Source organism: Pongo pygmaeus, chromosome 4 (assembly GCF_028885625.2).
Source record: "Pongo pygmaeus isolate AG05252 chromosome 4, NHGRI_mPonPyg2-v2.0_pri, whole genome shotgun sequence".
Lineage (NCBI taxonomy): Eukaryota > Metazoa > Chordata > Mammalia > Primates > Hominidae > Pongo > Pongo pygmaeus.
Window position 1 is genome coordinate 27,176,001 of NC_072377.2, and position 26,604 is coordinate 27,202,604.

Below are 26,604 nucleotides of genomic sequence, written 5' to 3' on the forward strand. Positions count from 1 at the left end.
TTTTGAGACTCACTAAAATATCCCTAAAATGTCTCTGCTTTCCAATCCCGAGGCATCTTCCTTCATCTATTTATACGTGCTTAATATTATAAAGAAGCAAGGGGTTAACCATGAAATGTCAGAGGTTACAAAAATATCTTGTTGGTGGAAAATGGGTATTTTGATCCTCTTCATCAATGTGCAGGATAGGAAATCATTCTTCTGCTATCTGTTGCTATATAAAAAGTCCCTCCAAAATGTAGTGGCGCAAAACCAAGCATTCATTTGGATCACATTCCATGGTTCGGCAATTTGTCCCAGGCTTTCATGGGTGGCCCTTCTGATATTGACTTAGATATTATTTTCTGGGCTTAATGATAGTTCTAGAGCATTAACTGGAATAGCTAAGAGTCTCTCTTTATGTAAGTATGAATTCTTATCCTCCAGGAAGCTAGTCAGGCTTGTTCCCATGGTGGAGGAATGTTTCTTGGGGCAAGGGCAGAAGCTAAAGTTCCTCTTGAGGTTCAGAACTGGCACAGATTACTTCTTTCCTAGTCTATAGGGTTAATGCAAATTAGCTCAGATTCCCTCAAGGGATGAGGGAATAGACAACAATTTTGGGTGGGAGAGGTTGTAGAGAATCTGTGTCCATTTTTTCAATCTACCCCAATCGTAAATCCCAATATCAGGTGAAGTATTGCTCCAAAAAAAGCAAACATTATTCATAAAACTAATGTGGGATATCTTTTAGAAAATGCAATTCAGCTTATTTTCTCCCCTTAACTGGATGTTGCTAAGCTCTTGAATAAGCGATTTGCACTATTGTTATAATCAGAGCAGAACAGAGTGTAGTGAGAATATTTTGGGGGGAAATCTGACATGTTTCCTATGGACATGATTCTGGAGGCAGTTTTCACTAATGTTTAGGTATTGAAAGCTTTGATACTTATTGAAACCGCTCATGATGGTAAGAACAATGTGGAGTAACACTGCCCTTTTTTGTATTATTAGTATACTTTAAGTTTTAGGGTATATGTGCACAACGTGCAGGTTTGTTACACATGTATATATGTGCCATGTTGGTGAGCTGCACCCATTAATTTGTCATTTACATTAGGTATATCTCCTAATGCTATCCCTCCCCACTCCCCACACCCCACAACAGGCCCCGTGTGTGATGTTCCCCTTCCTGTGTCCAAGTGTTCTCATTGTTCAATTCCCACCTGTGAGTGAGAACATGCAGTGTTTGGTTTTTTGTCCTTGCGATAGTTTGCTGCACTTTTAAAGACAGAGGCTCTCTCCTGACTCCTTAATGCTACCCCTCGCCACATTCTCCATGACTCTTAGAGGCCAAAGAAGAGTATCTTGGAACTTCTGTAGTTTCAGTAGTCCCCTGAGAAGGCTCTCAGAAACAGAGAGTTTACCTGAAGTAAAGGCACAAATGATCTCTAGAAAATGGGAGAACATTGATTTGTGAATATGAAGAAAATTAGTCAAGTTAGTAAATGGTACTATACAAAACTGATTAAGTGCTTACTGAAGGAGATGATGTTTTCATAGACATTACTAGAATTTGATAGTATTTTTTAAAATGTTATCTCTGTAAGTGTTGTCTTGAGTCTTTAAGTTTCTTCAGGAGTCCTATCAAAAATGTAATATTTAAAATAATGCTATTAACCCAAACATTTGACCGTCCTATGGGAATGGGTATATACATTTTGTCAGCATTGAACTTTAAAGGAGGCTGATTGCCACTTTTGTTTACCTAGTCTCCAACATACTGCTTGGCTCACACTGGAGTCTCAAACACCTTTAGAAGACAAACCCATTAAAACATTGTATTCACATGAAAGGTCACAGTTTATTATAGAACAGATTTTAGCACAATGGTTTTCACAATAATTTTTGTAATGCTTACAATGGTAAATAAGTGTTTATTTTTCCCTGAAACTACCTGTTAGAAACTAATCAGAAAGCAATCAAGTTATATGATCTTGACATATTAACCTTAACTTAAAAACATAATTATATACAGACACTCCTTAATTACAAAGAGGTTAACCTATGTGAGCTGACGCTATTGCAAGAAACAACACATTGAACATCATAGCTTAGCTTAGCCTACCTTACATGTGCTCAGAACACTTATATTAGCCTAGACTTGGGCAAAGTTACCTGGCAACAGCAGTATGCTGTAGTATATCCGTTGTTTACCCTCATGATCATGTGGCTGAGTGATAGCTACGGCTCACTGCTGCTGCCCAGAACAGTGAGAGGATCCCACTGCTTGCTACTAAATGCGTATGGCTTCTGCAACCATGGGAAAGTCAAAAAATTGTAAGTTGAACCACTGTAAGAGGACTCTCTGTATATGTATGTGGAAATTATATATATATATAATATATATATATATTTCATTTCCAACAGAAATGTTATACCTGTTCCAGGGAAGTAAGTGTCGATGAAGCTTCATCAGGATTTTGAGTACAGAATTCTTTTGGCCCCATGCAGTTGACAATCGCATTACGTATATTTATATGTGCCTATTCATCTTATTGTAAAAACAGTTTCAGAAGGAAAGATTCCTCTGTTGGATAAGTATAGTACTAAGGAAACTAATCACTTAGAAGATCGGCACTTCAACAGCTCCAAAAGTGCAAATGGAAAAAAAAAAAAAAAACATAGTTTGAATAAGATAAGCAAGACAAACAAGGGAAGGTCAAGCATTTTGTTCTTACTACTTAGTGTCCCCCAGTTACCTATTTTTAACTCCTGTCAATATGGATTGTTAGCCTTTGTATTCATAAAGTACATTTGGCTAGAAAGATGATAAATGCTGTAAGAGCACATGAGAACTTTCATAAGAGAAAATTCTTTTTTACATCATTGTCATCTTGGTTCTCAGTGGGTTAGAATTCAACTCATTTCTATGGTTGTTTTTTCTCTATCTGGGATTTAATTTTAAATTAAATTTTAATGAAGTACTTTCCTTCTCCTCATAAATTGAAGAAAAATGAGAATGAACGTTCTTCTTTCCTCAGAATAGACTTCTGCTTCTACAGTACTTGAAAATACAACTACCCTAGAGATTTGTCGCATATATTTTAGCTTGGGGCTTTCCTTTATGATCACTTACATTTACTACTTTTCCTCTTGGACTCTTCAGAGAAATCTGTAAAACTAGCTTTTTCATCAAAGATGAGCAGAATTTCCACTTAATCTTAAATTAATATTTTAATCCCAATTCACAAATGTTGTTTTTGCTGCATATGCAGAAATTTATCAAAAATAGGTGCCTAAAATTGTTAAGTACACATTTGTTTTTCTTCTGAAATATTATTTTGTTTGTAGGCTTCTGTTGTCTGGTGGCATTCATATTTATCCTTAAATGGAAGAAGAATATAGTATTTTGAGGATAATAGAACACATTTTTAACCTACTGAAAAAAAAGCATATCATGCTAATTAATTAATTTGTTATACGTAAGCCAATAGCAAGCAGTTCAGTTCTATTAGTTTCAATTGAATTAGAGCAGATTTTAACATAAAAATTTTTAGAAATTCCAATCACTCTTATAGTTACCGTAGATTTGTATTTAAATGTCTTTTAGCATTTGTCCTAAATTACTTGTTATTCAGTGAGCAAAGCTAATGGTTATTGCATTGGAGATTTAATAAATAAAAGTTGAGAATATTTAATAAAATTTCATGATAATAAGTATGAGAGTACATTAATAATGAAAAAATGCAGAATGAGATTTTTCATCATAGCTGGAAGGTTAAGGAATTAATTTTACAGACCACGAAATGGAAATAGCTTCCCCACCATATTATTAACCAATGCTTAGATCAGTATAATCAACTCCTTTATTCAGAGCATGTCTATTCTCATATTTAATGGCACTAAATAGGCATTTCCATCAGTTCAATAGGTTAATATAATTCAATAAATAATATCCAAGTAAGAAGGAGATCACATCATGTGATGAGTCCTTGATAAGATGCCTTATTTTATTAAGCAAATACATCAACAATTCTGAAGCTAATGTAGGTATAATTTTGTTAGCTACATTTTTACAAGTTACACAGTATATTAGCATGCTGCCACCAATACAGAATGTGACCATTGTAACGAATGGAAAATAAGTGGGATATTTAGAAAACGATGTTTCTCAGATAGATCTTTCCCAACAAATGATGAATTATGATTCAAAGTGTGGATTACGTTTCTATAAAAATTAAAATATCAGTTTTTAAACATATTCAGATAACATATAAGAACAATCCTCCACACTGTCAAAATATATTGTTATATAGATGTCAGCATATGACAGGGAACCAATACGTTAACTTCTGTTTAACAAAATGTTATACTAGTTTTTGCCCTTGGCAGTGTATGGAGCTTTCTGTCATTACAAAGTTGTCTCAGTGCTGTAGAAAATATTTGCACTTTGACACATTTAAAGTCATGCTGGAGAAATGGGTGGATATGTGTGGAGCAGAGCAAAGGACTGCTAAAATACCTCCTTGGTTCACCTCTGAGATTTTATTTAATTGAATACCATTGACAAAAAACAAAACAAATAAACAAAACAAAACAAAAACACAGCATCTTATTCAGAGGCCAGAGAAAAATAAATACTGAAATTAGTGTCACCTTTGTTCATTTATCTAGTTTCTCATTCCCCCAGAAAGATGTTCTTAAATTCCAGGCTGTTCTCTTTATGATGGATGTAGCTAATAACAGGTGTGATGTTCAATATTATTTCTCGGAATTAGACTTAACTGCTGCTAGTCCCCATCTTCAGTTGCTCCACAGATTAATTCAAAAACGATCTTTCACAGTTTTAAAGCATCATAGGGAAATGTCAGACATATGATCTCACTCCTTATCTCAAATCTCTGTTTGTCACGGCACTTCCTATCTGTCTTCAAGGTGTGAATACAAATTTATCTATTAGTGTTTGTTTTTGCAGAAGTCTCAGACATTTCAGCTTTCAATGAAAAGTGGACTTATATCTAACCCTACAAACACACCACATGATTTATCCACAGTAAAATAATATTATACAAAATTCTGCGAGAATTTCTCCAATCAAAGATTATTTTTTCCCTTTGAGTGGGATAACTGACAGAAACTTTCCAATGTGCTGCATTTTAGCTTTATTGTTATGATTTTTTGGGCATTGATTTTATAGTTACTAAAATTATTTGTTAACAATTTGGATGTTTTCTATAAGCCAGATAGTATTATATTGTTCTTTAATACTATGCATTTCAATGACATTTCTCGTTTTTCCGCCTAGCCTATCCTTACTTTCAGCCATTCAAGAATGGTAATGGAGTACTCAATTCCTAGCCTAATATAAGTACACAGTAAATCTTCATTGTAGGTACTATACTAAACTGCTTGCTTTATACTACAGCAGGGGACATTGCTTTAATATACTGCAGTTTTAAGTTAGCTTTGGCTATTTATTATTAGACTTTTAGTGGCATCAGTTTTAGATATTATCCTTATCAAGAACTTGTTTGTATAATTTCAGGTCCTTTCTTTACAAGAAAAATGTCATATTTTTTGTTTTTTCAAAACTCCAAACTCTTAGTAGACCATTCATTATTTTTTCTTCTCTCTCAGCAAATTGAATATAATATTATATTATCTGAGAAAAATAATTTGATTAGACAGTTCCCAGCTCAATGCCACCATCTTCCGAGTTTTATACAATGATGCTGATCTGGAATAATATACTGATTACAAGGAAAGTCTACTGAGTCAGATTGTCTGAATTTAAAACTTTCCTCTACATTTTACCAACTTGTGATATTATGTAGGTTTCAGTTTCCTATTATATAGAGTGGAGATAAGAATTATAACCAAGTGAAAGACTTTTAAGAATTCAGTGAGTAATCCCTGTCAAATGATTAGTACAATGCCTGGCATTTATCAAGTATTCAATTCATGTTCATTGGGCTTCACGTATATTAATGCATGTTGTTATTCTATGCCTCTATTTACGAAACTCTTTAGTCTTTCAATAATCAAACATAAATCACCCTATAGTTAAAATCACAAATACATTCTATACAAATATATTGTATTTAAGAAATAAATACAATAAAATTTTGAGCCATTTCTTTATAAGAAAATCTTTAGGAGATATTATCTTTAAAGTATTATGAAGATGGGGATACAAAGGCAATGCAAAATATTTATCTTTAAATGTTTATCAGAGTTCCGTGCATATTAAGTTGCAGTTAGACTAATCAAATGACCATTTTAGACATCAGTAACTTTGCAAAGGCTGATGGACCTTCACTTACAGTTTGCTATGGACATTGACACTAATGATGCCCCCCACACATCAAAAGGTTATGGAAAGGTTGATCATTTATGTAATTGAGGTCTATGGGGAGAGCAGGAAGGCCTCTCAGGAAGATCCTAAATGGCTAGAGAGGAAGGAAAGAGACTTGCCTAGGTTTTTACTGTACAGGCTAGTGAGAGTTTGCTCATGTAGGGAGGATATATGAGATTTGAATTTCTTGCCTGCACCAAAGGAGGGAACACCAGCGCTTTCTTGCCGGCTTGTCCAGAAGCGGGGATCAAGGGGAAAAGGGAAGGATGAGGCTTAAAAGCTATCAGCAGTCAAATATCAAAAAGTTGAGTCAGACTCCTTGTTAACAAACGATGACATTAAATTTTAGTAGAAAAATTGACTGAGTTTAATCAACCAGAGAGTGTCTTACATATGTTATTCAAAAGTACCTTTGACTGATTTTTACTGGATATAGTAATCTTCATTCAACAATTTTTAAACAATATAATGTGACTTGAAAACTCCTAGAAATGTGAAGCCAAAAACACATTTTGTTAATTTCTGTTATTTCTAAGCCCTTATCACATACCACTTTATATTTTAGTTAATTGTGTTTATTGAATTGAATTCCAAAATCTTAAGAAAATAAGGCGTGCTCATTGTACTATTTTAAATTTCTGGCATGGCTTTGCATAATGCTAGTATTTAAAAATAATTTATAAAATTAATAAATCAATTAATTATTCACTTACATAAGGCTCTATCCATGGAGTTTTTTTGACATAGCATCCTGAAGAAAACAAATTAAAATTTGAAACATCAAGAATACTTTTGATTAAAATCATTACTTTTATAAGTATAATAATCCTATAATTAATAAAAAAGGCTCTAATGTATTTTCTATGAAAAAAAATTTTTGAAACTACCATGTCATAAAACTGAAGCATTCTTAAGAAGTTAAATTATAAAGTGGTTATAGATGTGACATGCTCTGATAATTAGAACTCTTAATTCAAGTAAATATATAGGAATTGTATACTTGACTTGGTTTCATTTGCTGCCATATAAATGCTGTTCTGGATCATGTTATAATTGGCTATTAAATGAATGTGTGCATAATAAATTTTTGATATATGAAAGGCATTAAATGAATCTAGAATACAATGCTCTGAAAAGTAGTATTGAATGAATGTGAAGACAAATAAAAAAATCTGAATACTTACATTCATCTCAAGAACATACTCACCTGAAAAGATATTTTTCTTGTAATTTTCTACATATGAATTTCTTATTTGCTAATATGAATAAAGATTACGTACTAGACTTAAAATCATCAAAAATCAAAAATAAGGTATTTATTAACAGCATTTATAACATTTAAAAAATTGTAGCTAATGTTACATAATAGGAGTTACCAACTTAAATGCTCTATACCTGCAAGGAGCAGCAGATAATATAATTTAATAAAACAGTGTGTAAATATCCATAAGAGAGATTTCTGATGACCAAGGAGTTAAAATACATCCTTCCTTCTAGCACAACTCCAAAGTACCCAATACAGCCAGAGCGAAAAGCACAATTGATTACCAAGGAATATTTTTAAAGTGTAACAAAGCTATAATATTAGACAAAAATAAACAATAACATCATTTGGGAGATGTGTAGTCCAAATTATCTTATACTTGGGAGGAGGCAGAGCAAGGAAAACAAACAGAATGTGATTGCTATGGGATATGGGGCTCGGGACTCTAGCTCTTCAGGGGAGATCAAGGCCATCCCCAGTTGCTGGTAGAACGAAACACCAGAATGAGGGCTCAGCACAGGTAGAGTGAGGAACTGGTCTGTCCAGACTGGAGCAGTTCAGCAAACTGCAGCAGAGATTTCCTCAAGAATCTAAAATCGATTCCCTACTTGTTTGTGTCTGAAGCTGAAATTTAGACAACTGCCATAGAGTTTGGGGCCAAATTAGTAATAAGGAAACATAGAAAACCAAGCCAAAAATGTCATGGAATAGCATACACCATAACATATATATTTTTGATTACACTAAAATTAAATATAATAAAGAGATAAGCCTCTTATTTGTGAAATATAGTTATAATATATATCATTGAAAAATCATTACTCTCAAGAGTTTTGTGCTTATCTATTCATAAATAATAAGAGTGTTAAAACATCTAAAAGAAAACTGTCATAGACATGAAGTGGCAAGTTATAAAATTACCTTAGTGGAACATAAATATAATGAATAAATGCTTAAATTAACTGTTATATTATTTAAGAAAATCTAGAGAGAATAATTTATAGGTAAAATATCTTGATTTTTAAATGCAGTCAATAGTGTGGTAACTTGTTACAGTTTTAAACACAATATGAGCTAGCAATATATTTTCCAAAACAAACAAAACAAAACAAAACAAAAAACTGACTACAGGTCAGATGAAGTTCAATGTCTCTGGGTTGTTATTTTCAGTGTTTTTTTTTTTTTTTTTTTTTTTTGAGATGGAGTTTTGCCCTTAGTGCCCAAGCTGGAGTGCAATGACACGATCTTGGCTCACTGCAACCCCTGCCTCTGGGGTTCAAGCGATTCTCCTGCCTTAACCTCCCAAGGAGCTGGGATTACAGGTGCATGACACCAAGCCCGGCTCTTTTTTTTGTATTTTTAGTAGAAATGGGGTTTTACCATGTTAGCCAGGCTGATCTTGAACTCCTGGCCTCAGGTGATCTGCCTGCCTCTGCCTCCCAAAGTTCTGGAATTACAGGCATGAGCCACTGCGCCTGCCTGCTATTTTCACCATAAAGATTGAAGTAGCTGATATTTCTACTGCATTATAAACAATTATATAAGTGCATTTATTCTAAAAAAAAAGATTGCCAATATTTTTATTGAAATTTGGAAAAGAATTAAGCATATTTAAGACAACATTTTCTTAGAGCTTAACTGTTCAGTTTGCCAGAAACTATATTCCATGACCCGAGTACAAGATAATAGTGGGCTAAAAGCTGCCCAGTAACTAGGCCGTCATAAAGTTAATTACAATTGCAGAAGAGAAGTGTACATATTTTTATTCCTTCTCTGTGTGAGCTTGTGTTTTGATTCTGACATTTAGAATTGCTGGTCTGAAATGTAGTAAAGTTCCTTTACCGTTATCTGTTAGAAACCAAGATTATTAAATACAATTTTAGTTGTGTCAGGTTTTTATTTTTTAACTTGAAAAATTATTCAAGCTTTTCAGAAATTTTGAAAAGATTCTTTCAAATAGTGATTTAATTGTGACCAACCAGAATTTAGCAAACTACCTTTCAATTTAACAGTCTAGAGTATATTCAATATTGTGTTGAAGGCAGGTACATTGTTGCAAATTTGAGTATAATTTTCCCTTTTTTTCACGTTTATTTATTTATTTATGTTTGAGACAGGGTCTTGCTCTGTTGCCTAGGCTGGAGTGCAGTGGTGTGATTATAGCTTGCTGCAGCCTTGAACTACTGGGCTCAAGCCATCCTCCTGACTCAGCCTTCCAATTAACTAGGACTACAGGCACACACAACTCCACCTAGCTAATTTAAAAAAAAAAAACAACTCTGTAAAATGAGTTTTCCCCTGTGATGCCCAGGCTGGTCTCGATCTCCTGACCTCAGCAATCCTGCCACCTCAGTCTCCCAAAGTGCTGGGATTACAGGCATGAGCCACCATGACAAGCCACATTTTATTTTTCATTTCCCATGTATTTATAATATTCTATAAAATTTTAAAAATGCTCTCAGATATAAATATTGAGCATTTTATTCAACATTGGGCAAGTATTTGCAGCATGCCAACAAGGTATGAGACGACGATCTGGGCACGTGTGATACTTTAATGAATAAAATATATAAAAATTGTTGTCCAGAGAGATCAAGCATTCTAGTAGAAGCAGACAGACAAAAAGTTAAAGGATAAACAAATTCTACATCAGGTTGACTGGTGATATGTGCTGTGGCAAACATTTATTTTTAAAAATAGAGAAAGGAGAAATGGGTGTGGAGGATGGGTGATTTTAAATAGACTGTTCAATGTAGTTCTCACTAAGAAAGTCACATTTAAAAGTGGTCTTGAAGGTAGTTATGAAGTTAACTTTGTGGCTATCTGGGGAAAGATTATTCCAAAGAAAGTAATCAGCCAGTCAAATGGAAAAAAAATGCTTGCCAGTTTTGCGGAAAAACAAGGAGCCCAGAATAATCTAATTGAAATGGGTGAAAGAAATGAGAATAATTTATTAGAGAAATACTGGGAATCTGATCTGACATGTCCGTAGAGGCCACTGTGAGGACTGCGTCTCAACGCAAATGAACAATTGGTAAATTCTGAAAAGAGAACTGAGATGTCCAAACTTAGCTAGTTAAAAAAAAAAAGCATACCTCTTCTGTATTTGGTTGAAAATAGATGGCAGGAGCAGAAGCTAGTGAGAAGACACACTTAGAAGAACACTGCAATAATCCAAGTATGGGTATTAGACCAGCATTTTAGCAGGAGATATGATGAAAAGACATTGTATACCAGTTACATTTTGAAGGTATCATTAGTAGGATTTTGTATAGTATTAGATGTGGAAGATAACAGAATGAGATAAATGAAGATTGACTGCTTGGTTCATGGCCTGGACAATTAGAAGGATAGATCTGACATTAACTGAGATGGGGCAAGTTGTGAAAAGATAGGAGTGAAAATTAGTAGTTAAAATTTGGACATGTTACTTTTGACATGTTTATTCAAGTAGAAATTTAGAATAGTTGGATATATGTTTGGATTATTAGAGGTGAAAATGGGAGGCATAAAATCAGAAAATTTCAATCTATATCTTAGATACAGATATAAATATAGACATGTATAGTAACATGGAAAATTGTTAAGAATACCAAGGACCTGAATTTAACTAGAAAAGAAAAAAGCCTGGACAACTCTAAAATAGAGAGCTAGAAAAGAAGAGAAAGAACTAGTAAAGAAGACTGGGTAAAGTGAAAGAAAAAACAACCAACAGAATAAAGAATCCTGGAGGCTAATTATGATACTTGTGCCAAACTGAAAGGGATGATCAGTATCCACCACTGACTAAGGTGAGATATTGTTACTTTTTTTCTTGTTTGTTTGCTTGCTTTTATTGTTAATTCTATTTTGTTTTCTTTACTAAGTTTGGTATTTAAGTCATTGAAATCGATTCAATGTGCCTGAGAGCAAAATTGAATGGAATAATATCTCTGCTGTGTATTAAAATGCAAATAGTGTAGACAGGTTATTCATACTGAAAGAAATTCAGATATAAATATAGACATATTCTAAAAATTATTGAACTTTCTAAATAAAACAATGAAATTAAGTTTAATTATATTTGGGATAATGGTTACTCAGTTGATTTTAATTTAATTCTATTTTAGTTTGAAATAATCAGAGCTAATTTATTTAGTTTGGTAAGTACATATTAAGAATAAATTATCTTCAAATTTTAACAACCCCATAGTTCATGAGAATAAAGTAATAGAAACAAATCCTACTGAGAATATTGTGTGCATCTAGTAAAATAAATTCCAAATTTAATAGGATGAATATTATGATGTCTGTTTTTCTGAAGAATTTCAATGACACATTTAGTTTGCTAGTAAAGAAATAATAAAATCTGGTCCATCCGGCTCCTGAATGCATTTTTCCTATTATGGACATTTCATAGATTATTGGAAAATATAGAAAGTATTAGTGTTACACAGATCTGTTAATTTCCTTCATTCAATCAGATCCTCTGATTCATAGCATTTAAGTCAGGTATATAAAAACAATCACATACCAGTTAATATTAATTCTTCTAGCTCTGTCCTTCTTACAAAGACTGCCATAGGTCAGTCATTTCACAGATCAAGGAAAGTGAGAACTCTGAAACTAACTTCATTATTTCTCAAAAAAAGACAGCCAAATAATATTTCTCAAGTTAAAATATTTAATGTTTCATTCTATCTAATGACAATATGACTCTCTCATATCAATCACAGATCTACAGCTTGTAGGTAGCTTGGTTTGTTGCAGTGTTCTTGGTATTTCAAGCATGGTAAGCCCAGGCAAGCTATGTAACTACCAATTTCCTCATCTCTCCTGCCACATAATGTCTTCTTTTTTTAAACAGCCATTACATGTACAGTCAGTATAGGTCTTCTTAGAGCTGATTTACTTATTGTTATTTAACCTTGTAGTGACTGTAGAATAAAGTGATCATAAGAGGCCTTGTTCGATGCCTAACTTTTTTTAATTACCTCAAGCCACTCTACATATCCTATGCGAGTATTTGTCTGATCTATGATGGATGAGCTTTGGCAATGGGGGAACTAATTCCTTTCTAAGATAAAACTAAAATTATCTAAATTAAAACTAAAACTAAAAATCTTTCTGTTTCCTGGGTGATTGTGTCCTGAGAAACATTTCAAATAATTCTTAATAGTCCAGTATGTTTTTTTCTTAGCATTAAATTCAATCTTTAATGTGTGTTAGCTACTGAAGATAAAGTTCTTGAGTTAGTTTTGGTCTACAAAAACTTTGCAACATAGTGATATAACAACAAATAAGTACATGTTTATAATTTTGTATTTGCTCAGTAAAATCTCTTGGTAACAGACTAGACAAAATTAAATTTCTCCTATATGAATTCCACCTAGGAATCACCACGAGCGTGGCATTTGCTGCCTAAAGGATGAATAATTAAAGAGGAATAAAAGGTTAATTCTTGTCACAGAAAACAGATAACATGCAATCTGTCTGTGAAGTTCCCGTATCTTGGTTTAAATTTTATACTGTGGGCCATATCAGGGCCAGATTATACATGGCAGTCTTTCAAATATTTGCAGATGATGATTGTTTACGATTCCCATCTCTTCTTCTCTCCCATGCTTTGAGGTGCCTATATTCTATTTTCTGGACAATCGAAATCATTAATTAACCATTACATTCTTTTGGGTTTCTTTTCTCTATTTTTCCTTAGCTCTTTCAAAATTTTCTCAAATATAATGACTTGGAATTTCCTCAATAAAATAATAAATTTAAAAACAAGCTCTCTAGTCTTCAATACACATTTTAAACATGTAACCCACACCTGAGCACATATTCCATTAATTGTCTCATCATGAAGAAAAAGAAAATTAGAACTATGATTTCTCATTTTAGAGAAGATTGGTTTAGATTTTTTCTGTATCTACATAACATTACTGATACACACTTCATTTACTCTCAAATATAATCCACTGGTTGATCCCATAGTAAAGATTTGCAATAAAAACTTAAAGTTTATTATCCACAACTATATATATGTATATATATAATATTTTATATTCCAAATGTGTCTCATACTCTATTGATGGTTAGACATCAGCGGTTCTATAAACATTAGTCAATATTTAAGTGATGAAACGGAAAAATAACAATTTGTACCAAAGCTCTTTTATAGTTTCACTACATTGTAGGTCCAAATCCATGCAGTGGTTTCCGAACTGCTTATTCCCTGAGTGAATCATGTTTTACATTTAAAGGTGTAAAACATTTTTGTTATAAATGAGAGCAGATCTGCCTCTAGGAATTAAATAAAATGAAATGTATTTTATAAATACTAGTTTATTTCATAAAAATACAAAAATATAAATATACATTTATAAAAATATGAATGAATTAACACAAAGACATTCTTCAACTAAATAAATATGGCAGTAATAGTCATTCCTATTTCATTAGGGATATATCTGTTTCATATTAATTTACAAAGCAGTTGCACAATATTTAGTTTAATTGTAAAGGTGACTGAAAGTCAGTTAAGAAAACATTTATAAATTATTATACCTAAGAAAAGGCACAAAAAGCCTTTTACATATTTTTATTGATTATTGATGTGATATATTTTCCTTCCGAGATTGTTAGGCAAAGAGGGTGAACTGGTTATTACTTTTTTAAAAATCTGTATCATTCGTATTCATTCACAAAGACTTACTGATTAAGCAAATCCCTACTTGACAACACCTACGTATTGTTTGTAATTTCAATTTTTGAAAGATTTCCTCCCAGGAAGAGAATGCAGGCCACTCAATCTAATAACATAGACAGTACTTCCACTAATATTGATCAAGTCAAACAATCCTCTTAGTCTCGGTCACTATCATCACCCCCATACATATCTGCAAGTTTTTTGAAACGAGGCCCCCAGTCACTGAGGTAATCATAATCTTGGTTACAATCAGCTGTGAGAGATTCTAAAGAACTGAGCGAATCTGCTATGGAATCATTCCCTTCATAGGCATACGTTGCCAATGAATCATATGGAGGTGCACTTGGGTCTGCGTCGTTTTCTTTTAATCTTCGATGGATAAAATCTTGTACATCAATATTTTCCCACAGAGGCACAGTCCTCCTTATCTGAAAAATAGTTTCAGGCATTACATCTCGTCTAAGTTTACTGTCTTCTCTTGCCTCTGGATTCCTTAATGTGCCAATGTCAAAAGCTTGGGTATCTTCTTCCCCGCCGCCTTCATCGTTGTAGGTCACGATGTTGTCCCGGACATCGTCTTTTGAAATTATCAGAGGTTCCTTTTTTCTTTGCCTCTTCAATGCAGCAAACAACACGACTAAAACTATTAATAAGAAATAGGAAAATAGTGAGATTTCATGAGTCAGGATAAAACAGAGTACACTTGTGAGTGTGAAATTTGTTTGGTGCAGGAGATATTAAGATTGATCGAATAAAAAGAATTAACTACCCTGTACAAATACAGAGTTCCTCTAGGCAATGACTGGATGCACTGTATTGATAAAGGAGCAGATACTAGCATGCCATAAATTTACTGTCAAGACATACTCTCCTATGAACGTCTGGCTTTATTCAAGTACAACTATTGTATTTATCCAACTGCAATTGCCTGACACCTCAGCAGTCTTTCCAAATGTGCACTTGTTTCAAATACAAAAACGCTAAAGCTCTACTCATGATGATATTGATCATTCCTTTAACTTTGGCACAAGTATCATTTCTTAATGATTCAAGGGAATATATGCAAAACATTACTTATATATAGATACATATATACTTGTATATGCATTATATTTATATATTATGCATGTACATACACACATACCTGAATATGTATGAGTCACTGATTTTACCATTTCCCATATCTCATAGGTTTAACTAAATTCCTTTACTGGTCTAATTTTATAGGAGGCTTAGAAAGCTGAAATATAACTCTTAAAGTTACAATATAAAACTCATACTCAAACTCATCTTTAACTGATTTTACAAAACACCTCAGACTGTATCTTGTTAATGAGGACGTCCTTGACATACAAGGTCTGATTTAAGCTTTTGGAGTGAAACGTTAATTGTATTCCCTCTACTTGCTGTATTATTTTTATTGTTTACGTGCCTATGTTACAAAGCTAACTGTGAACTTCCCCTCATATAATATATTTTGTTATTTCTCATTATAACACTGGGATTCAAATTATGTGTACTGGAAGATGAACCTTTTTCTAATAAATGCATATTGCAATTAATAAGATTCATTTAAAAAGAAGCAAGCGCGATTTTAAAAATATAAATTTTCCATTAAAGATTGGACAAGCCTATAACTTTACATATAAGAAAGGTGAGAATAAAATCAAGAAAATATCTTCAAAACACACTTCGGCATTACCAGGGAAAAGTACAAACTAGATTTCCTTTACTTTAGGGTTCTTAACTGTTTGTCAGTATTATTTATGCTTCACAGAAAATAAGAATATGTTGGCTGAAGAAGCTATTATTCTTTTTCTCAATTTTTACATTGAGATTAAACAAAGCATACTCATTGTCATTGAGACTGCACTTCAACATGGCCCGTGAGGCCCCTATAACTACACTAAAGCCCTGTCCAATGTCATTTTCACATTGGCCAGCACACTTTTCTCAGCTCTTCCTAACTGAAAGTAAGATTTTACGAAAGATAATTAGAAGTATCTGTAGTTAGCCTTCACAGAATGGGCTTTGGGAGCTGAGCTATATTCAGGATCATCTTAGTGATACCTAAAAAAAAAAAAATTGCAGTAAAAATGAGACCTCTATACTCTTCTTTTGAAAGATGGACATAAGATTAATTAAGTCCAACATGGATCTGACATCTATCAAATTTGAGCCATGCACTAGAAAAAGATATTTCTTTCTAAATTTAATATTAAATAAATTTGTAAGCTCTCTACTTTTTAATCAGTAAAATAACAATTGTGTAGTCAAATTGTATTAAGGGTTTCTCAGCTAATAAAAACTTACTAATTCCCACAAATGGTCCTTAGAATCTGTTCTGAGCTTTTCCTTTTCTACCATATTAAAATTATCCAGTCATTTCTTAGATTGAGGTTATTAATCTGGGGCATGTGAGCAGAATTCAGAAAGAATAGGATAAGAAATGAAAAAAAGTACATCATTATTTCCATCCATCTGTAACTCAAATTTAGCATTTCATTTCAATAGGATTATTGGCATAAACTATGATGATAGTGGCAGTGTGTGTGACAGATATTTTATATTGCATTACAGTTTGACAGATAAATCAAACCATAGTTAGACTTGCTCCAGAACACGGCATGCATGATTTGATGAGCAAGCATGGTTTTCTTTGTGTTTTTTGTTTCATTTGTGTAAGCATATTTCCTTTTTGTCTTACATGTTTTACTCTATTAAATTTAAATCGTCATTCTGGCTAGGTCCATTCGCTTCATCAGGCTGCCAAAAGTGTCCCTACAACCAAAAAGTTTAAAAAGCCCTGCCCTAGATTTTAATCTTCCATCTTGCCTTATAAAATAGATATAAACTAAGAGTTACATTTCTTCAAAATGTATGAAAGTACGAAAGTACATTTAAAATATTATTGTCAGTGCTATGTCACTGTCTTATGAAAAGCGATATCTCTTAACTATAAGAAATGCATTAACTATGTCCAGCCATTACCATAAAGACTCAAAATAACAATAAAGTGCTTTAATAACTTTGAAAATATAAATTTCTAAATTAGAAGCAATTTTAACTACAATAATAAAAAATTACTCCACATTTAGGCAATGAGCTGGGAAAGTGAAAAATAAGAAATTAGTGCTTTCCACATTGCTCAAGGAACAAAGGTGGCTGACTGCAGAATAGAAGAAGAAACCTTCTAGGATTTCTGCATAGAAAAAAATAGTATCAAATTAATTTGACAATGTTAAAATATCTAAACTTATTTGGGGGGATGCTTTCGGTTCCCTATGTGTGCATGACTGTCTTTGTGTGTGTGTATGTGCATTACATTAATATAGAAATTTTTAAAATGATCTAACAATAAACATATTTTCATGTTGTTCTAAATTAGGAAAGTGGAACTTCCTAAGCGAATAAAACAACGTGAAATCAGTAGCACTTAGCTAAAAGGCTAAGCCAAATTTTTATCTCCATAGGGATACAAAAATATTTTACAGAGGAGTTGAACTCTCTAGCAGTAGGTGGGGATTGAAACTGCTGATGGTGATGGTAGCAGTGTGTTTTTTCTAAACCACACTGAGAAAATGTTTTTCTAAATAGTTGGATGATCTTAACTGAGACAAATGTTTTTCCCTCACTTTCATCAATCCCCTACTGAAGTCCTGCAAGGATATCTGGCCAAAGGGATTTCATCCAGATAGTTTGAAAGGATTTGCAGAGAAAAGGAGCCAGCACATATGAGCATTAGAACATAAATTTGGCTAGCTCTCCTGCCCTAAGCATAAGCATTTGGGCTGAATATTTGATAGAAACAATTTTTTTGGAATGTTTTCCAGTGGAACAACTGTTTAATTGAATTAAATCGTTGTCCTGTTAGTGCATGCTCAAATAAAACATTCCCTGTTGGAACATGACTTTATTTAGAAAATACTGCAGGGCTAGGTATGACCACAGCGACATAGTGATATTTTTTAAAACAGAATTTTAACTTTTTAATTTGGTATGTCACTCCAACGTACAACAAGTTATATAGGGGAAAATGTCTAACTTACTGTGACAACTTTAATGCATTTGCATGTTAGACATCTGATATAGATAATTCAGAATATGTTAGTAACTGTTAACAGTTAGTAACGGTAAGGGCAAAGTAGTCTGGTTTGGGAATAATAGAAAGGAGAACTCTATGGTACAGTAATCTGTGTTTGAATGCTAGCTAAAGCTTTTTCTAAATGAGTGACTGAGTAAATTATGTAGCCTTTCTCTAGAAGAAAAGTATTTACCTTATACAGTTGATGCAAAGATGAAATCAATGAAATCAAATGTCCTTAGAACAGTAAACATAATCAAAAATATAATAGTTAATGCTATAAAATATACTTTTTTAAATACTCATGTGTATAGCATTTGTTAGATGTTTCTTTTTGGGCTCTGGAAAGCTGGGCCTATCCCCACACACAAAAACTCTTATTTTTTCCTAATTGAAAGAAGAATTTTAATAAAAAGTGAAAATGTTCTATCTTTGTCTATAGAGAAAAGTGTTATTCAGTGCACCATGCTGGGACAGTGAGGGAGAGATTTTTGTGAGTTACAAGATCATTCAGAGGGGCAGAGCTTACTAAGCAGTATGAGGACACAGAGTAGAATCGCAACGAGAGCTCCCGTGCTCAGGCCGGCTGAAAGGATCAGGGCTTCTGCGGTGCAGGATTGCATGTTTCCTTGATTATCGCAGGCACACACACGAATAGTGAGTGTACCAGTGCTGCTTTGAATTGGATAATCGTTGTCAAAGATTAAAATCGGCAATAAGTAGGTGCTCATTTTGTTGCGACTGTAGCCATCTTTCCGAGTCATGATTCCTGCTGTATTATCTGGGGGAGAAAACACGTAAAAAAACAAAAACTTTCATATGTGTTTTTAACTATGCATCTTAAAGTTGCATAATTTTTAGTTTTAGAAATTTTCTTATACCTTTATTATCTACAATGGTGAAATTCGGATTGAGAGTAAATTCTGGCACTGGTTCAAAAAAGAATTTGTGGCCTCGGGGAGGGTCATCCTTATCCATGACACTGACAGTCTGAATCAACTGAAACCAAAATTAATTAATTAATTAAGCCTAAGGCAATTTTCTTGTTATTACAAGATGTCTTAAATCCATGTATTTGTGCTTTAAATACATCATAAAAACAAAGGAAGAAAACAAAATAAATGCCATTTTCAGAAAATTATGCCAATGTCTTATTTTTTATAGTTTTGTCTTAGATAACTTATTTAGTTAAGAGTGGAAGACATCCATTAAGCAACGGTTTGCAAGGTATCTTAATGCATTATTGTCTTATACCTGGCCAGCTTAAAGAAAAATTCAATCCCTCCAATACCTATCTTCTTTTGATATTGTTGAAAGGCACAGTCCATTGTATTATTAATTGATGAGCAATCTGTTACTTCCACTAGAAAATAATTCTTCAAAGGATGAGAACACAGAAGATGCATTTTTAAAAACACCAGTGCTTCTTAGCACAATCACTCCTATATATTAACAATATTATTAATATATTTTTAAAATAAATAAATTTGTCATGTACTTTCAGAAAGAAAATGATTTTGAAGCTATGGGCACCATTACTATAATTAAACTATTTTATTTAAATTGCTTGCTTTTCCTTTAATAGTATTTGCAAAGACAGATATACAAAGACATGCTTTTAAGATTTTGTAAAATCAATGTTGAAGTTTCAAAATTAGAGCACCTCTTGGCTGCGCTAGTGTAAGTAAATAAGAAGTGTGTCCTAATGGAATATGGAACATCCAACTATGGTTTGGGCAGAAAAATTTCACTGAGCATTTTATAGAGGAAAAAGCACTGAGCTACACATTGGGATGCCTCCCATCTGTGTGATTTGAAATCACAGCCATTTAATTATTCTGACTTTTAACGTTCTCTTCTACAAAAATAAACAGGTCTCATAGTCTAACATTATGTGGTGAAAAGTTATTGAAATTCACAATAGTTTAAGCTTTCCATTGTTGTACTCTATACCTTTTATAACTATACTAACCTACATACTCACTAGTCAGTGCTATTTTTACTTTAATTTTATATTAATGATAATTACATCATTTGGACAGCGTGATATGTAACTGTATTTTTAATAAAGTGCTTTCGAAAGTGCACAATTTTTAATAAACTTTTCTCCTTAGAAAATTGGAACATAAGAAAATCATTATATAAGATCTAATATTTTTGCTCAACCTTCTGTTCCTATATAGCAATAACAAATCTAACTTTTAGTAATAATTTAAATCATAAAAAGTTGGCCTTTTAGTTATATATGACATTTGAAGTCTTGAAATTATTACATGGGCTTTGTATAAGTATATTTTATGAGGATATACATATACTTGAAATCTATTTTATTTTTAACTTTGTTAAATTCAATTAGAGTAATATATATTAAATAATTATAATTAGTTAATATCAATTATACTTAATTTTTATAAAATATTAGCATATAATATATCAATAATATACATGAATCAGTAAAGGACAAGCATACTAATAGATAAGTGAGTAAAGAATATTTATATGTGATTGTAGGTTGACTTGTGTTCCCCCAAAATATCTGTTCAAGTCCTAAATCCCAGTACCTGTGAATGTGGCTTATTTGGAAATAGGCTCTTTGCAGATAAAATCAAGTTAAAATAAGATCATTCTAAATTAGGGAGTACTCTAATTCGACGACTGGAGTCCTCATAAGAAGAAGCAAATTTGGACACAGAAACAGATTCAGGAAGAATGCCATGAAATGATGGAGACAGAGATTGGAGTAATTGGCGTCCACAAGCCAAAGGATGTCAAGGATGGCTGGCAAGCACATGAGGCTAGAAAGTGCCAAGGGAGGATAGTCTCCTAGAACCTTTAGAGAGAGCATAGCCCTGTTGCATGTTAATTTTATACTTCCAGCCTCCAAAACTATGAGAAATAAAATTCTGTGTTTTAAGTCACTCTGTTTGTGGTAATTTGTCATGGCAGCCCTCGGAAACTAATACAGCTGTAAATTATTTTTAAGTCCATGTTTTTATGAAAAAAAAAAATTCGGCCTTAATGAGTTTAAAAGAATTCACACTAAAAGTGTTATGAGAAATTTACATATTGGCAGACATTTAAAATCTAGAGTTGCCAAGTGTATAGGCAATCATACGTATTTGGTGGGAATATCACCTAGTTTATGATAGATTTGGAGAAGTATTTGGGAACATTTATTAATATTTATAGATACAATTTAATTTTTCCTACTTTGAGAATTATATCAAAAGAAAGTAGTACCAGGTGGTAAACAAACAAAATGTACTACAATGCTCATTATAGCACGACTGGGGTACTGCTAGGGTAACATTTTGTGGATAAACCAAATTTCCATTAAGAAGGTAATAATTGAATAAGTAATATGTAACTATGCTATGAAAATTAAGCATCAGATTCAAAAAAATCATTTACTAAACTGAGATGCCCATTATATGTTGCAAAATGAAAAAGAAAAGCAAATTTTTATCCAAATAGCTACGTGAAAATTCCATGTTATTACAAATAAAAATCTCACTTGTATTTTTGTATATTTAGGTGGAATGTGCTGTGTATCTCTGTCTTAGTCAGCTGGGATGCCATAACAATCCCACAAACTTAATGGCTTAAACAACAGAAATGCATTTTCTCATAGTTCTGGAGAATGTGAGGTTGAGATCTAGAGGCTAGCATGGTTGGCTTCTGGTGAGGGCTTGCAAATATTAATAGCTACCTTCTCCCTGAGTGCTCTCATATGGCTTTTCCTTGTTCTATGAATTCAGGGACAGGGAGAAAGAGAGAGCATTAGCTCTCTGTTATCTTTTCTTTGTATGCTAATTCCATCAGATCAGGCTCTATCCCCTTATAACCTCACTTCATCTTAATTACTTCTTTGAGACATCATCTCCAAATACAATGACACTAGGGTTACGTTTTCAAGATTTGAATTTGGAGGAGGGCTACAAACATTCAGTTCATAATATTCTCTATTGGAATAGAAGAAAAACTGTATTTTAGTTTATTTTCTACCTTAAAGAGACATGATGGAATTATAGATGATTCTTAACATCTACCTATTTTATCTTTAAAGTAGTTAATTACATGGTTAAATTACTTTTGGTAAAATTTATGCAGTTACTGTTATTGAAAAATACTACATTTTTGGTCAAAAATGAGCATATTCTGCATTTATTTGGAATTACTTTATATACATTTGAAAGAATTACTTTGTAAGAAGACTTCATAATTCTTTTACAAACAAATCTACTTCATTTCAATGATGTGAAACTTTAAAACTTACAAAATATCACTCATATCAAAATCTAAAACTATTAAAAGTGGCAAAATGTAATCAAGAAAACAATGATTATGATTACCTTTATAGTAACATGAAACAATTTGATTTTCATACTTCAGGTTTTATTTAATGATATATTTTCATTCTATTAGTGAAGATAACTCAGCATAAGCATAATTATGAATGCAAGTAACAGCTTCTACATATGTGATATTCACTGTAAACCTAGTTCATAAATTAAAACATGTTATAATATCCCCTACTATATTATTGATTCCATTATAAAAACATTTTTAAATCACCTTTTTTAAAAATCACTGTGAGTTCTTTGTTAAGGATAAATGGTGGACAAGAAGTATTGACAATAGCTTGCACAAAAGAAATCCTGCAAATAAAGTGATGTAATGTCATTTGACTTTGTAAGCAGAAAATATATTCTTTTAAGTTTTTAATGATTTTATTTACCTGCCCAGGTTTTGCATTTTCACAAACAAATGTTTCATAATACATGGCAAATTCCGGAGCATGGTCATTTATATCTAGAATTCTGATGAAGACAGGGATGTGGCTACTTTGTTTTGGGTTATCTGCAACGAGAACACGTGTAAGATTTCAGTCTCATTTACACAGAAGCAGTGAAACCACTCACCCATTTGTAGCTTAGCAACAGATCCTTTTTGTGGTGTTCACTTTCTCAATTGGGCTGCTGATGAATATCTCAGCTCTCTTACATGGTCCAAAAGAAAAGCACAATAAAATTGAGGAAAACATAATTGAGAATGAAGTATTATTTGTAATAGATAATTTTCTTAGATTATTTTTATGAGGTTAAATTATATTTCTCTCCTATATAAGGTGTAAAAGGAAATCAAATTTGAAATGAATGAATTATTTGATAATCCTTAAAAATAATTTAAAAATGTGTTGACATTCTAAGCCATTTCTCTAAGATCTTGCTAAGGATACAATCATACCACTCAAGAAAATGAGTCTAGCTGGTGCTATTATTTTACCACTTTGATGAAAGACAGTGTGTTCAGGTAGATGTAGCTCCGACTTACTTATTTCTGTGGCTGTAACAGTGATGTTATGCCAAGGAGATGATTCCCGGTCAAGGGCTTTCAAAGTGAAAATAGAGCCATTTTCTGAGTGGATGCCGAAAATACGGTCCATATCAGTATGCCGATCAACAGAGTACCTGGCAGAAGACAGACTCATAAATCCAGGCATTCTTCTAAGGTTATTAATAATACTCTTTCTTAAAGTTATAGGTAATTTCCACAATGATCTGACAAAGACATGAAATGCAAAATGCTAACAACTTTCTTGAATTTTTATTTTATAGAATTGTTATTTGAGCAATTTCATATATTTGACTCTTTCCACTTACTATATTATGTTATATGTACTTTAGAACTGTTATTTATACACATGAATCTGGACGGCAGCTGTTAAAGTGAGTTCTTAAGTATCACTTGGTTCACTTATCCTATCATAGGCCTACTGCAGTGCTTGAGACACTTTAAACAGTAATGTTAAACTTGACTGAGTCAATAGTAATGAATAAATCGAAAGTATGTTAAAAAATACATAACAGTGTCCAGAGTCCTCTATAAGCGAATATTGAGAAGGCTATTATAAAATACATCGCTCTTGAATGGTTTTTTATTCAAGGAATATCCAGCTGAATCAAGGTCTTTCTCTACTCTATCCCTCCAACTTATTTCAAATCAAAATGAAATGTTATATCACCACAGAGTTCTGTGACTTTCTCATCAGGGCTGTATGTGGAAGACGTCATTGTAAGCTTTGTATCACTCTGCAGTTGGCAAAATAATACCTCCTCTCCCTAAGATGTATATACCCTAATCCCCAGAACCTGTGAAGATGTTGTTTTACACAGCAAAAGTAATTTTGCAGATGTGATTAAGGTTAAAAACACTGAAACAGGGAATTATCCCTGATTATTAAGGTGTGCCTAGTTTAATCCCTGAGCCCTTAAAAGTGGAATGCGAAGACCAGGTGCGGTGGCTCACACCTGTAATCCCAAAACTTTGGGAGGCCGAGGTGAGTGGATAATCTGAAGTCAGGAGTTCGAGACCAGCCTGAACAACATGGTGAAACCCCGTCTCTACTAAAAATACAAAAATTAACCAGGCACGGTGACGGACACCTGTAATCCTAGCTACTCGGGAGGCTGAGGCAGGAGAATCGCTTGAACCCGGGAGGCAGAGGTTGCAGTGAACCGAGATGGCACCACTGCACTCCAGACTGGGTGATAGAGAGAGACTCCGTCTCAAAAACAAACAAACAAACAAAGTGAAATGGGAAGGCAGAAAACTGGTTTAAAGAGATGAAACAGAAGAAAAAAAGAGAAGAGATTTGAAGACTAAGAAGTACTTGACCCATTGTTGCTGGCTTTAAAGCTGAAGGAATGGAGCCACAAACCAATAAAAAATGAACATAGGCAGCCTCTAAAAACTAGGAGTGGTCCTTAAGCTGACATCCAGCAAGGAAACAGGGGCCTTCCCCACACAACTGCAAGGACTTGAAATCTGTTCACAACCTGAATGATCAAGGAAGCAATTCCCTGCCTAGAATACACAGAAAGAAATATGGCCCTGTTCACACCGCCCACCTTTACTCTAGCCCAGTGAGACACATACTGAACTTCTGACCTACAGAAGTTCAGACCTATCTATAAGATAATAATACATTTATAGTATTTTTGTGGCAGCAATAGAAATCTAATATATCCTTAAAAGATAAATTTTTGAAAAGATTAATTTATATGAAAGTCCTTCAGTTACATCAGACCATGTTATGCCGTACTAGTTAATTTTTTACATCTTTTTGAGATTTCTGTTGCAGTCTTTAATTGAGCCATATCAGAAAGTGAGTGCTTCTCAAACATTAACATTTGGGTGAATCACACACGAATCCTGTTAAAAACAGAGTTTGATTCAGTAGGTCTGGGGTGGGAGCTGAGATTGTGCATTTTTAACAAACTCTTAGATGAATCCTATGCTGTAGCTCCACAGGCTAGGTTTTATATAGCAGTTTTAGGCTATGGGATGAAGTGATTAGAATAAGAACAGAAACAGGAAAAGCAATGAAAGACAATTAACAGGCTAATTAGCCTCTGGTGTAGTCCTCATTTTTCTAGGTATTTTATTAAAGGCATCTTATCTTATTATGAACCCTGTTTTGATCAAATGAATTGGGAAATTACAGCTCCCACTGTAAATCTTAAATATATTCACAGTTTGGCACTGGCTTTGGCAAACATAAGTAATAGATATTTAGGTTTTGAAACATTATGAAGTACTGGCATTTTGTTGTTGTTGTTGTTGTTGTGGTTTTTCTTTTCTTTATTTGAGACTGAGTCTCACTCTGTCGCCCAGGCTGCAGTGCAGTGGCGCGATCTCGGCTCACTGCAAGCTCCGCCTTCCAGGTTTCCGCCATTCTCCTGCCTCAGCCTCCCGAGTTCCTGGAACCACAGGTGCTCACCACCATGTCCCGCTAATTTTTTTTTTTTGTATTTTTAGTAGAGACAGGGTTTCACCGTGTTAGCCAGGATGGTCTCGATCTCATGACCTCGTGATCTGCCTCCCTCGGCCTCCCAAAGTGCTAGGACTACAGGCGTGAGCCACCACACCCTTCCAGTATTGGCAATTTTTAAATTATTGGGTGAACATACATTAACCTAAATTGTATGATTCTTTTGTTTGAATTGTTTATTAAAGGACCTACTATTTAATCTGTTGTTTAAGAATTATGCTGAACTTAAGGGATCTATTAAGTAAATGGGTCTGATCATAATTTTAACAACTTAATATAGTACATGAAGATGCTTGCTTAATTTATTTTCTGCTAAATTTTATAAAACAATTATTGCTGAGTCATAGATACTGCTTCAAAGAGAGTATTTGGGCCTTTGGAAAAAAGTTATTGGGTGTCATCT

The 26,604-nt window shown here is 33.2% G+C and overlaps 1 protein-coding gene across 1 annotated transcript in view; it reads right to left on the bottom strand.

The window, feature by feature from the left end:
• Positions 1 to 13,899: 13,899 nt before the first annotated feature.
• Positions 13,900 to 26,604, bottom strand: part of CDH9 (cadherin 9) — a 162,736-nt gene continuing 150,031 nt past the window's right edge. Inside the window, exons 8-12 of the mRNA XM_054489383.2 lie at positions 23,702 to 23,838; positions 23,106 to 23,227; positions 19,249 to 19,366; positions 18,897 to 19,148; positions 13,900 to 14,926 (exon numbers count right to left, since the gene is read on the bottom strand). Of these exons, the coding sequence (XP_054345358.1) occupies positions 14,439 to 14,926; positions 18,897 to 19,148; positions 19,249 to 19,366; positions 23,106 to 23,227; positions 23,702 to 23,838 (1,117 nt within the window). The 3' untranslated portion in view covers positions 13,900 to 14,438. The remainder of the gene's footprint in view (positions 14,927 to 18,896; positions 19,149 to 19,248; positions 19,367 to 23,105; positions 23,228 to 23,701; positions 23,839 to 26,604) is intronic.